General features: G+C 37.4%; 1 protein-coding gene across 1 annotated transcript in view; it reads right to left on the bottom strand.

Annotated features, from left to right (window-relative positions):
* The window catches only part of ANKRD46 (ankyrin repeat domain 46), a 40,947-nt gene that overhangs the window by 3,539 nt on the left and 22,806 nt on the right, over positions 1-14,602 (bottom strand). The window contains exons 2-4 of the mRNA XM_030303791.1: positions 7,632-7,733; positions 4,677-5,014; positions 3,687-3,845 (exon numbers count right to left, since the gene is read on the bottom strand). Of these exons, the coding sequence (XP_030159651.1) occupies positions 3,687-3,845; positions 4,677-4,987 (470 nt within the window). The 5' untranslated portion in view covers positions 4,988-5,014; positions 7,632-7,733. The remainder of the gene's footprint in view (positions 1-3,686; positions 3,846-4,676; positions 5,015-7,631; positions 7,734-14,602) is intronic.

Raw genomic sequence — 14,602 nt, 5'->3', positions numbered from 1 at the left:
ACTTTACTTCTTGATACTTAATCAGAAGTCCTTCAGCATTTACTAGTATTAGAGGTCTTCTCTAGAATCATAGGAAGCTGACTTCCTAATTGACCAGTCTGCCTGACATCCAAGCTTTTCTTCTTTATATATGAAAAGATGTTTATTTTCTAAATAAGAAAGGACATTTTCAGTGGGAGTCTACCAGAACACAAAAACTTAAAAAAACCAAGTTCAAAAATAAAATTGGAACTTTGAGGAGGTTTAAATACATAATACCATAAATAGATAAAGAAGTTCAGGACAGGTTAATTTTGACTTATTCAAAATTTATTGACTATGTCCAAGTTGACATAATCTCATACTCAAAGATGTTGGGTATAAAATGAGAATTTAGTTGGGCATTCTCTAGGAGCTCATGAAGCTCTGCCAATCAGAATTTCCTAGGGTGACCTTATCCAGTGAAATGCTTTCTACTGTATGTGTGCACATAATATTTTTTTTGTACGTGTGTCATCAACACTGTCTTTGTCACCCTATGCTCACAAATTAAAAAATGACTACATTAAGCTTAGGACATATGGGGGAGTGGGGAAAATATTTTTCACCATCTTGATTTATGGGCCCTTTAGTTATGCTTTGTCTCAGAGAACCCTAAGGGTAATGGAAAATGCTAGGTACATTCAAAACTTGCTTCATGTTCTGCTAATCATCACACAGCTTTGCCACAATGCCATGTGCTAGCCAATCCCATTAAGCTTTATTCCTTAACCTTTTCTATTGATAAAATTCACATATCATAAAATTCATCTTTTTAAGTTGCACAATTGAGTGGTTTTTAGTATATTCACAAAGTTGTACAACCATCTCCACTGATTTCAGAACATATTCATCGCCTCTATAATAAGCTCTGTACCGCTTAGCAGTCACCGCCCATTGCCTCTTCCACCAGATCCTGGCAACCACCAATCTACTTTCTACGTGCTGATTCTGGACATTTCATATAAACGGAATTATCTATGTCTTATTTAACCGGCTTCTTTCATGTAGCATGGTTTTAAAGCTCATCCATGTGGTAGCATATTGATATATGGTATGTCATGCCTTTTTATGGTGGAATATTCCACTAGATGCATGAATGACATTTTGTTTATCCACTTATCAGCTGATGGACTTTTAGGTGGTTTCCACCTTTGGGCTTTTATAACTAATACAGTTATAAACATTCATGTACAAGTTTTTGTGTATGTTTTCAATTTTCTTGGGTATACACCTAAAGTGGAACTGTTGGTTCATATGGTAACTCAGTGTGACTTTCTCAGAACTGCCAGACTGCTCTCCAAAGCAGCTACTCTACTTTACATTCCCACCAGCAATGTATGAGGGTTCCAGTTTCCCCACATCTTGCCAATACTTGCTGTCATTCCATCTTTTTGATTACAGCCATCCTACTGGGTATGAAGTAGTAACTCACTGTGGCTTTGCTCTGCATTTTTCTAATGACCAACGATGTTGCCTTTAAGCTTTTTAAGCGTCAACCACCACATGTCTACCATGATACTGAGGGGCAGGAATAAGATAGGGCAACGAGGTAGTACAAGTATTAATAATCCAATCTCTGGGGGCACCTGGGTGACTCAGTTGGTTGAGCGTCTGACTTCGGCTCAGGTCATGATCTCACAGTTCATGGGTTCAAGCCCCATGTCAAGCTCTGTGCTGACAGCTCAGAGCCTGGAGCCTGTTTCAGATTCTGTGTCTCCCTCTCTCTCAGCCCCTCGCCCGCTCCTGCTCCGTCTCTCTCTCTCTCTCTCTCTCTCTCTCTCTCTCTCTCAAATAAACATTAAAAAAATAAAAAATAAAAACAATTCAATCTTTGGGGGCACTGGGTGGCTCACTGAGTTAAGTGTCCGACTCTTGATTTCAGCTGGTCATGATCTCACAGTTCGTGAAATTGAGCCCCAAGAAGGGCTCTGCACTGACAGCATGGAGCCTGCTTGGGACTTTCTCTCTCCCTCTCTCTCTACCCCTACCCTGCTTGCATGTGCATGCTCGCTCTCTCTCAAAAATAAACATCAAAAAAAAAAAATTCAATTTTTTAAGAACTGGCTTTACACAATGCTATAAATAATACAAATCCTTATACTAAAGGAAATGACAGGTATGCGAAAAAAGCAGGAGTAAATATTTCATACTGAGCCACTCAAATGACTAATTATACGTACTACTTAGCTAATAAGTAATCACAACTGAGGCAAAATAAAGCCAAAAGTATACTTCTGACAAGAAGATGCCAAGAAACTGGCTATTAACAAAATATAGCAAGGAAGGTCCCCAAAATATACCAAGCAGAAACACATTCTTGGACATTTTTCACGGCAAAGAAGCTTAAAGTATTTGTGAAAATAAACTTCAAGTTATCTTGGAAGAGCATATTTAACAAATAATAGATAACTCAATGTTATTATGTTGCTTATAGCATTCTGTCAATCCGGGGTACAAAGGTGTGAGAAAAGGGCTTGCCAAGGTATCTCAATGTATCTTGGACTTCCTGCTTATTTTATCTACTTGTCAGCTTCTAGTGATAACTCATGAGCAGCATGTGCTGTTCTAGAAGTAAAACTTACTCTGGACAGCAGTAAGTTCTTGGAAGTATCTAAACAAATAGTCCTAAGCTTGAGAGTGGAATTAATGGTTCCCACAGAGTACACCAGCCAGCACATGAAGAGGAGGGAAAGCAATCATGGGTACAAAGGAATCAAATTAAGGGTCAACTATAAAAAATAGAGAGGATTCCATTAGCACTCACAGAAACCATGACCCCAGCAGTCTACGTGGACCATATTATCCTATTTCCCAGTCCAGATCAGTCAAGCTACTGGGTCAACAGCTGATGAGGGCCCTTGAAATATATTCTTTTGAAAATTTTGGGAGGGGACGATAGTAGGTGCATCATCCTTCCTACCCTGTAGTATCTGGATGGCTGCAACTCCATGGCAGTCAACCAAAACCCATGCTAGTACAACGCAGTCTGGCCTACTAACTTTACCTGATGAGCCAGTGGGGCCAGGAGTTTCAGAGCTCCCTGAACTGTACTGTAAACTGCTTCTAGATGAGAAACGATGAGACACTAAAGACCCTGTCAGTCACCACATCTTAGCCTCAGTTTCTTACAAAAGCCCAAATTTCATTTGTTCCAACTCACGGGAGAATCACTTTCATTTTCCCATTACAGAATTGTGTGTTAAATCTTAATTTCCCTCCTCCTGTTTTTGCTTGTCCTCAGCACTCCACTTTCCTGCCTTTGAAAGGGCCTTTTTGGTCTTAGTTCTAATACTGTCCAAGTTTTGAGCCTTATCTTTCTCCCCATTTTCTGAATTCCATTCTGTTTGTGACCTGCACTTAAAATTCTCAAACTCTTTGCTTCCCTCCCTAATACGCAGCTCTTAACTACCTCTTCTCTCTTATGCTGACAATATTGCAGGATTCCTTGCACGGGTCTAACAGAACATTACATGCATGTGGGCACGTAGTCCTTTCTGTTAATAGCTACTCAATTGTAATCTGGAGCCATACGGACCTATATAAAGTTCAAAGAAAGTATCAAAGCTCTGTACTTGAAAGCAAATAAATAGAAAGCTCACAAAGTTGTCATAAAAGATCTAAGGACTTAAACTGGCTTGCCCCTTAAAAAATTATATCGTAAGTACCTTTCACTCTCAGCTGTCTGCATGGTCTCCAGTTTTGAGTGAGTTCCTCTGTTAAATCCTTTTACCTCTTGTTCTTCCAAAGATTCCAGCAATCGGATGACATCTTTATTCACTCCTCTGCGCTTTGCCAGAACTAAGGGTGTAGCACCTTGATGATTGCTAAAAAAGTTCATACATATGAAGAGGTCATCGTAACAGATGGACTGTATTGTTAGTACCCATTTGTGTATATCTCAGTGATAAGGCACAGGCCAAATTAACTCAAAATTAAAGCGCAGTGCAGAACCAATAGTTGAACTAGAACTTGAATTTTGAATTAACCTACTTTTTTTCTTATAGGGAAAAAGGAAGAATATACAGGTAAAAGTGAATAAATGAGAATAAATAAATGAAAAAGAGAGCTGCTTCTTAGAAATTAATTGGAAAGTTCCAGATTCTAGATTCACTCTTATCTGACATTTATATTTTATAGCAAAAAAATACATTACAAAAAGTCTAAGAATTAAAAACAAAAGTCTAAAGCAACCAAATAAGGTTCAAATTCCAGCTGTGTGACCTCTGCCTTTGTTTAAACTCTTCTTGTCTCAACTAATTCATCTGTAAAATGAGGATAATACCTACCTCAAGAGCTATTCATTCTAAGGATTAAATGAGCTAACGTTACGTAAACACAGTGCCCGGTCCATAACAGATTTTCAACAAATGTCAGTTCTTTTCTTCTTTTTCCCTTGTCTCACACCACAATTAATTGTTAGCAGAACCTCACCACTATTTTCATAAACAAGCTTGCACTGCTTCCGCATAAATCCAGAAGTCAGCCTCTTGTTTCCTCACTCCCCTAACAAGATTACCTTGTCCTCAATGCCTTTTTGAACTTGTCACTGCAGCTGATCAATGAGAAAGCAGAATCAACAGACTCTGAGATTGGACCACTGGTTGACAACCTAATGGAAAGAAATGACTAGACTTCAAAAACCACAGAGAACTTACCAAATATCAATTTTGAGCCCATTGGAAACTAAGAATTGAATAGTGTCCACATGGCCACAGAGATGAAGAGCTGTGTTTCCTTGATAATCTGTGGCCAGAAGATCAGCACCAAATTTATGCAACAGCTGGCAGATGTCTACGTTCCCTCTGGCTGCTGCGAGGTGAAGGCCTGTTCTGCCCCTGCTGTCACGAATATTTGGGTCAAAGCCACTTTCCAAAAGCCGCTTGGAATAGTTAAAGTCTCCATCAATACAGGCTTGTAGCAAGGGCACATTAGTTTGAGATGAATCGTTTACAAAAACGTAGGACATTATTCTGATGTGGTGGATGGAATATGCCTGTAATGAAATATGAGGTAAGTGAGATTCAGTAAAGCCAAACTAAATCAAGACAATGAAGTCATTTAGAAAAGCACTATTTCTTATCCTTCTTGGCCTCCTGCCTCTAATAACTTACCTCACCAAACAGAAACAACAACAAAGTTATCAATTATATTTTATTTTCCATTAAAATGCCTTTTATTCATATCCATTCAATCAAAACCGCAATTGAATTATTCTAAAGCTCTATTTCGTTGTTCATTATATAAAAAGATTAAGAAAGATTTTCAAAGTTAAAAAAGATATAATGGCTTAGATTTAGATTCACTGCATTGTCAGAAGACATATATAACATTATCCTTAAACTTTAAACACATGCTACTGCTGACAGAGATTTCTTATCTAAAACAAAAAAATCCTCTTTCACATATTTGCCTCTTATCATAATTGAGATATTCCATATGGTAAACAAAACTATCTGCTCAAAAGTTAACTAAATCAGCATGAAAAAAAACAATGAAATAACTTAATTCACATTCAATAAGGACCTGCTAAATGTTGTGTCTATAGCACAAACCTCTATTTTCATAGAAAGAAAAAAGCTAGGAAGAGCAATAAACTGAATTTAAAAATTGGAAATATCATGGAATCAACTCAGAGTGTCTTTCTTACAGTATCGATCCTATTCGGCTCTGTTCTGTGGTTATCTAAATATCTGATTTTGCCAAACTCCCATTGCCTGAAAACTGAGAGATGAAAAAAAACAGGTCTGTCTGGGAATAGAGAGGCAGGGCAAAGGCAGCAATCCCCACTGTCTCCACTTTAAATTTCATCCATCTGAGTAACTCAGCTTTCCCAGCTTCACCAGTGTGTCCACACCTCTTTCACTGATACTTCCCTGCCCCAGCAATCTCTTGGTCTGTGTGTGTGTGTGTGTGTGTGTGTGTGTGTGTGTGTGTGTCTAACTGGCCCCCTCTTGGTTGCTTTAAGAAAAAGTTAAAGCCTGACAAAAGAAACCTTACTAAGAAATTGAAGAGAAAACAAACCCAAAGAAGAAAACACAAAGGCAGAGACCAATGTATAGAGATGACTTCCTCCCTCTACAGTTACAAAAGCTGAGTCACAGACAGGGTTGCCTTGTAATTTATCAGACAAAGTCTTTCTTTCTGGAACACTGATGGAATTGGACGTTAGACCAATCTATGCTTCTGTCTAACCTCAAGGGGATTCAAGAAAGCATGGCTACGGAGTTTGGTGAGATTCTTGGCCCCTTCTCCTTTTAGCCTGGTTTCCCAGCAGAGCCTCTGTCCCTCTAGACACAGGTTACTTTCCACTAGAGCTCCGCTGCCTCCATGGGTTCCCTGTAACAAGGGGAAACATTAATGCACGCTAAGGGCTTGCTCCAAGCCAGGCATCGCACCCAGGGTTCCCAGTAAATTTTGTTTAATCTTCCTCACAACTCTATAGTAAGGGTTATTACATTGAATTTTAATAAGGAGTCACTGAAGGATTCCAACCCAAGGAAATGGCATGGTCTCATGATATCAGTCTTTCGGAAGATTACTCTGTTGGCAACAGGGAGAGGCTAGATTGGAGGCTAGATTCGAGGCTGGGGACAGGGAGATCAATCAGCTGGTCACTGTTGAAATCTAGGGAATAAATGATGACAGCCCGATCTAAGGCAGTGGCAGACAGAAGGGAGCATACTGGAGAGGGACAGAAAAATAGCATTAGCTCAACTTAATGACCCACTACATATAAAGGGTAAGAAGCAGTTGTTAAGGATAACTCTAAATAAGTGGGAAATCTGCTTCTGATTAAGAATTACAGAGATCAAGATAAAATAAACTTAAGATTATGCCACTATATAACACTTTTTAAAGAAAGTATCCTGTCGAGAAGAAATTACTTATTAAAATAGTCAGGAATTCTCTTTGGGGGCGCCTGGGTGGCTCAGTCAGCTGGGTGTCCGACTTCAGCTCAGGTCATGGTCTCACACTCTGTGAGTTCGAGTCCCACGTCGGGCTCTGTGCTGACAGCTCAGAGCCTGGAGCCCGCTTCAGATTCTGTGTCTCCCCCTTTCTCTGCCCCTCCCCTGCTCATGTTCTGTCTCTCTCTGTCTCAAAAATAAATAAAAACATAAAAAAAAAAAAAAGAATTCTCTTTGAACAGTAACCTCCTTATTTTCCCCTATAGTATTCACTGGATTATTATCATAAAAAAGGAAAAGCTATCTGAAACTTTTTAAAAAGTAAAATATCACGTATCAAGAGCTTTTCAAGAGATAACGTGTTTTGGTTAAATTCTGTAAGAATAGACAATGAAAAACAAGCTACTTGGTATTTTTGGTTCAAACACAGTACGAATTCTTGTGGTTTAAAGACTTGGGATTCTTTCGAATGTTGGCTCAGTTAAAAAAAAAAAAAGCCTTTCTTGTTTATTTTTTAAGTGAGAAGAAGTGTGGTGCATTTTGTGAGTGTTTCTGTGTCCTTGAGAAACTAACTTTGCCCCCAGATTTAATAAGGCCAATGAGAGATAACATTTTTCATCTTGATCACATAACTGAATCTGCCATAAAGCAAGGCATCAAAGCTTTCACATATTATGAGGAAGTCGACAGTAGAAAAATACTCACGTAAAACTTAAGATTAGATCTTTTTTTTCAGTGGTCACCCAGCAGTTTCTCTGAATTCTTAAGAAGGTTCAACAGAATATCCAGAAATGTGCTGGCAAGGATCTACAGTAAATAGAAAATTTAGTTATAACAAGGGTGTGACATGAAGAAAGTCTAGCTGTTTTATCAAACGGAGAAACTAGTGGGGCTATGAAGATCTATGGGTAAGGCATCAATTTGTGAGGCTGGTAAAATAACAAGTAATAAAGTAATGAAAAGGGAGAACTGAAGGACTTATTAAGGAGAGGCTCTGTCGCCCACAAACAAGAAAGCATGGTCAGAAAGATAAAAGAAAAAGAATCAAATTATGTGCCATCAGTAGAGGACAAACTGGGCTCAGAAAATTCACCCCAAGTAACTGGAATTCAGAATGCATTTTTTCACATTATAAATGGTGGTTAGATCTCAGAGTAGCACACAAAAGCATTTTTAGAAATAAAATGCTATTTGCAAGGGGGGGGAGGGAGTAAAAATAATCAATATTTATATTTAAACCAAACAGGATATATTTAAGGAAAAATATTTCTAATCCATCCTGAATGCTGGTACTTAAACCTGCCCACGAGATTGTCCCCTGCCCCTTTTGCTGTTCAACGTGAAAGAAAAATTGGCTCAAATCTGCCTGCGATCTTTGCCATACACCAGATTCTGCTCCTCCTGAAACATGCTGCTGCCTGTCCTTTATGCTCTTGCTGGGACCCACTCAGGTTTCCCCTCTGCACTCAGGGACATCTCGAGTGCCTGGTCTGCCCCACTGGACTCTATTCTTGAGGGATGATGGAAGTAGGGTCATGCACAGACAGTATGTCCACAGCATATCAGTGTTAATTCATTAAACATTTACTATATGCCCCAAATATGGCAGATACTACACTAAGTGGTAGGATATAAGTACAAAATCTCAAATTTGTAGCTCAGGCTGAAATTCAGGTTAAGCTTTTAGAGGTCATTCATGCTGTTATCAAATTCCTTTAAGTAAACTTATATGGGAATAATTATGGTATTTTTTGAAGCTCCATTTAAATACATAAGTCAGTTTGCATCATAAGGGTTATCAGCGCTAGGCTGGAAGATGAGGACTGACAAATTATATGTACCATTTTAGACAAACTTCGTATTACCGAGCCACTTAATCAATTTGCTTTAACAAAATTCTGAGTTCACCCACAGTGTGTATCTTTACTTTCTTATTGTAACAACTGGGGGTTGAGTCTTCATGACTAGAGCTTATCTCTAATATATGATTTTTAAAGTTAAAATGGTGCAGGTGTTAGTCTGAAGATAGTAGGGTTCACACTATGAAAAGGACAAAGTTTGCTTCTCATTTGGAGATAGAATTATAGATTATATAGTTACCCCCTCAAATGACCCATTAAATTCACAAGAAAGTTCCTGAACTTTCTTGGTCAGTAGAAGGGAAGTGGGTGGGGAGGATGGGTGAAATAGGTGATAGGGATTAAGGAATGCACTTGTGAGGAGCACAAAGTGTTGAATGGAAGTGTTGAATCACTATATTGTACACCTGAAACTAATATTACACTGTATATTCACTAACTGGACTTTAAATAAAAACTTAAAAATAAATTCACAGAAAGTTCCTTTAAATTCACAGGAAAGACAATGCTTCTGCCATTTTCTTTTGAAGACAAGCCCCGTAAGACAGTACATTTGATCAAATTACAGATTTATTTATGTGATTTCAAAGTTAATATCATACAAATGCATTAGACCTAATTACACTTGAAACCTGAAAGAAAATGTCTGGACCCCAATTAGACCTTAATCACTAGGAATCTATTAATTGCTTCTCCAGAAGTTATAAAAGTGAATAAAATTGCGAACATCTATTAACTATTATTCAAGGGGTGAGGAGGACTAAAGATTTTTTTAATTAAACTTTTTGAGATAATTGTAGATGAAGTTGTAGGAAATAATACAAGGAGATCCTGTGTACTTTTACCCAGTTTCCCCTGGTGTTAGTATCTCACAAAACTATAGTATAATATCACAACTGGGATACAGACGCTGATAGTTAAGATACAGAACATTTCCATCACCACAAAGCTCTCTCATATTGCCCTTTTACAGCCACACCTACTTCCCTCCCACCCCCACCCTCTTCATCCCCTGGAAACCACTATCCTGTCTTCTACTTCTACAATTCTGTCATTTCAAGAATGTTATATAAATGGAACCATACAGTATGTAACCTTTTGGGGTTGGTTTTTTTCACTCAACATAATTGTCTAAAACATTCGGGTACATATTTTTATGTGAACCTAAGTCTTCGTTTCTCTAGGATAAATGGCCAGCAGTGCAAATTGCTGGTATGGAGGCTTAAAGATTTTGGACAAAAGACAGTTGAGTCTGAAGGTACCTATTGTCCCCATGCAAAAAAACAAAAAACAAAACAAAACCAAAATCAAAACAAACAAAAAGAAGGTAAGGTCTTCTTTGGGATCATCTGTCTGGGTGACTCAGGCAACCAGGACAGTTAAGAGGTTATTTATCGAAGAGTTTGTTGGACCAAGCATTCACAGGGGTCCTGGTATTTACCAAAGATAGTGTGTAGTAAGAACCATTCCACAAGTAGAGTTAGAAACACTAATGTGTGAGTATGAACAGGGAACTAGTATCTTTTGAGATTCACAGAGGGCTGAGTCTATTCCCCTGTGAATGAATGTAAAAGCTGAGCATAGTGAAGATTTCTTTTCAAGGTAGGAAAAGCAGGAGGGAGAAAGACAAGATACCGTCTGACTTTCCTGAAGGACTACTGTTAGGAGTGTATAATATTCTAGAGGCAGTTTTTTACTGTCAGAGGCTGTTAAAAGAACTTGGCTACTTCACCCAGAATGCTATCTGGACCCAGACTGCCTAGGTTTGGACTCCGGGTCAGTTGTATGACTTAAGCACTCAAAAGATAATAGTTACTCCCTTCCCAAGGACAGGCACAGCTCTGGGGAGACAGTTCTCTACTGTACTGAAGAGAGCCTGCATGGAGCCTTGAACATTGATCCCCTGGTAACAGAGCACCGTCCAGCAATGGAGTGACCTCTAGTGGGGAGTAAAGGCCTCCAAGAAAGGAAAAGAGAACGGATTCCTGGCAGAGGAAAAATCCACAGGAATGGTCAACAGTGGGAACACTCAAGCCCCCCCAAATCCTCTAGTTGTTCACCATAGCCTAGTTCCTAGCTCCTAGTGTCCATGAGAGACAGTGACTGGTTCAGAGACTAATTCCCTGGGACTGTGAAAAGCAGGACTCTGGGGGTAAGTCTTGAAGGGCTGGCACGGCCTAACATTTAAAACTCCTAACTCCATGCTCTGTGGCACCACCTAAGAGACTTCATGAGGCTGGAGCCACTCATCCTTTGGGATGAGGTAGTCACCTAGGTGTCAGTAACAAGGGCTCCCAGCACCACACAGTGCTTGTCTCAATCCAAGTAACAAAACAATAAGGAGGTTTTAGTGGAAGCATGTGAGTCACTGACTTGATGGAAAGTTCTAGTTAATAATCTTTCTCTATTTTTCTTTTGTTAATATTGGATCACATCTATAGAAATTTAAGATAGTATTCTTGATGGTTAAGAACTAATGGAGAAAATCTGTTGTATTTTAATATATACTTATTAAACCTAACTTTAAATTGTTTTTCTATATCCAATACATACATACATAATGTATTGATTTATTTTTCATTTTGAAAGGCCACTGGGAAAAGGCAAGACTAAGTGCTACATTCCTGGTTCAAATGGACTGACATTATGCTTACATAGCAACTTTGATCAGAGATCAAAGCAGCAGACACTTCAGCAAAATGCACGGGAAAAATGGCATACCTGGAGAGAGACGCATTTTCAGATCTGACTGCCTACATTTTCTAATGTCAGAGGGAGGTACTAAAACTGAGCGGTATACAGCAAATGGAAACCCAAATCTGGATTCTCTATACCTCATGTGGTTATTCTTAACCTTTTAAAAGGATACAGTTGTTTTAAAATATAAAATAACCTCAAAGAACCATAAAATAAGAACTTCCAATGGAGTCATTAAATCCAAACTGCTAGCACTTTAGAATGACTGTTCTTAAAACCCAAGCGCTGCACAGATCCACAGACAGTGGGCAAGGGAAAAAAGCCGTATCTAAAAGAAATCTAGCTCAATTCCAAGTAAAAATTGTAACAAAAATTTAATTCCTTCCCAAAACATTAATAATGTGTTTCTTGTCTGCTTATCTTCAATAGCTATGTTTCTCTAATAGAGTGCTCTTAATAATTTCCAAGGCTCAGAGAGGTTAATGAGTCTACGGCCGCACTGCTGGAAGTGGCTTCAAATTGAGTCTGCAATATCTCGAATAGGCCGTGCCACCTCTACACAATTAAGAAAATCAGTAGAAAATGGTTCATACAAAGCTTAGTTGTTTGTTCACAACTGTTTGCAAAACTTCCTGCCAGAACTCGTCTCTAGAATGCAAAAAATGGATCTGATCTGTGTATCCTTGTAGATGACATAGTGCCTGGCACATTTTTTTTGAAATCTAGACTTGGGAGAATCCAAGAATTCTTTGTGGGTTATACACTCAATTAAGTTCATCTTAACAAGATTTTAAGGTAACATTTTTTCTTATGACTAATTCTACATTTTGTTATAAATTTTTACAAAATATGAATATGAGCAAAGAGAAGAAAATAAAAGTTACCCATAATGCTACCTACCAACTAAAAATAACTATTATTACTATTTTGGGTGCTATGATCCTCCAGCCTTTTTTCTCTGTATGAATATATATTTAATTCATACTCTAAACACAAATGTTAAACTTTTTTACTTACTGTATTGTGAACATACGTCCATGTTACCAGTCTTCCAAAACAATTCTTAATTTTTAATTTTTAATGGTTACATTCTATAATTTTCCATAATTTTATTAAATTCCTTAGCACATTAAAAAAATTTTTGTTCCATATTTTTCCATCACACACATTTAAGTTGACATTTTAAGCCAATCAAAACAGTCTAAGAGAGTTTTAAAATAACATTTCTGGTCAAAATTTGACTATCGTAATGGGTTCACAGGCAATGTACTTAAAAGATGTGACACAGATGGATCTGGCTGTAACATCTGGCTGTGGAACTAGTCTAATTTATGAACAAACAGTTTTACTTTGACAGCAATCCTGATGCAACACTTGCTTTACTCACTATAAAACTTCAAAGATTCTGCTGTTCCGTTAATCTTAAACTACAGTTCACTTTAGTTAGGATCCCTTTTATAGAATCCTTGTATATCCATTTTTTTGGAAGCTGTCTTAGAAGACCCTGGGAAATAAATTCTCATAGATCATATGATGAGGATCTCAATTCTTAACCTTTGAGGTATCTGTCCAAAATAAAGGCAAAATATATGGCTATTTATTTTGAGCTTCAAAAAAGGAAAAGGGTAGCCCTCTTCTGAAAGCATGGAAATAAATTTTTTAAAAAGAACTGAGAATATTACCCTTTCAGGATACTGCAGCACCATGAAGAACATGGGAAGGAGGAAGTTTATAAGTAGAACCTTCTGAATTTTACTTCTGAGTCTCAAAAATAATTGACAGAAGTTCAAAGAGTAATTTTAAGATAGATCTGGATCTGCTACAGATACATTTTTACTTTATATGTAATTTTGTGGTATTTCCAAGACTAATTTGATTTATTTAAAATCCTTGGGCCGCCTGGGTAGCTCAGTCACTTAAGCTTCCAACTCTTGATTTCAGCTCAGGTCAAGATCTCATGGTCGTGAGACTGAGTGAGATTCTCTCTCTCCTTCTCCCTCTGTCGCTCTCCACTTATGCACACACTCTCTAAAATAAAATTCTTAATTCTGTGATTTCTTCAATTACTTCATAATTAAAGCCTTATTAATGCAATAAAGGTGAGGTTGATTTGAAATGTGTGAACTACAGAATGCTACTAGAGGCCAGTTCTTTATTTTTAAGTCCATATAATAATTGGAAGTAGGCTAATCAGGTATTACTTAGTAGAGGTTCTTAGGAAAGAAAACTTACTGATAAAAAAAACCAGGATTTATTTATATGTCTGCTATTACTATGCAGCAACTGCTTAGCAAAATGAGATAGAAAATATTTAACATTTACTAAGTTATTACATTCCAGGCACTATTTAAGTGCTTTTCCTGGAATACCTGATTTAATCCTCATATAAACCCTTAAGGTAAGTATTATCATTATCCTCATTTTATGGGCAAAAAAACCTATGGCATTAAGTTTGGTTTCATAAAATTCTTTTCCATATAATGAAATAGTTTGGAAACTTTTTCCTCAAAGATTACATGAAGGGAAACATTAGTCTAGCCCACACACTCTGAATTAACTCCTTTCAAACATCTCGTGCAAAGTAAAGTTTTCAAACTGCGAAAAAACCCAATAAATACCTGGAAATGTTTCTTTACAGGAAGTATTGATCACATGCTTACAGGAAACATTCAGCCATACATTATGAATTAACTCTTTGCAATCATCTCAAAATAATCCTTTCTAAGTGTGAGAAAACAACCACAAAATATTTGGAAATATTTTCTACTTTATAGGAAGTGACTAAATTCCTGGACTCATTATTCTCAAATATCTCTTACTCATTGGGATAATGAGAAAATGCTTGTCTAAACTTCCCTTTCTCCATCAGAAAATAAAAAAACACCAAATAAGGATTTCCGATATATATTTCCTCTGATGTTTGTATTACTTATAGTTTTGCATTATTAAAATTTAGTTACAATTCAACTTTTGAAAAGATATTGGCTTAAAATAAATAAAATTAATTGTTTCCAAAGGGTGTACTGGTATCCTGGATATTTTATTCTATTCTAATACTTTTCAGTATTTTCCAAAATCTTTACTGTGCCAATTTTACGCCGTTTAAAATTCTTAGCAAGG

Source organism: Lynx canadensis, chromosome F2, assembly GCF_007474595.2.
Source record: "Lynx canadensis isolate LIC74 chromosome F2, mLynCan4.pri.v2, whole genome shotgun sequence".
Lineage (NCBI taxonomy): Eukaryota > Metazoa > Chordata > Mammalia > Carnivora > Felidae > Lynx > Lynx canadensis.
This window is presented reverse-complemented; position numbering and strand designations above follow the sequence as displayed.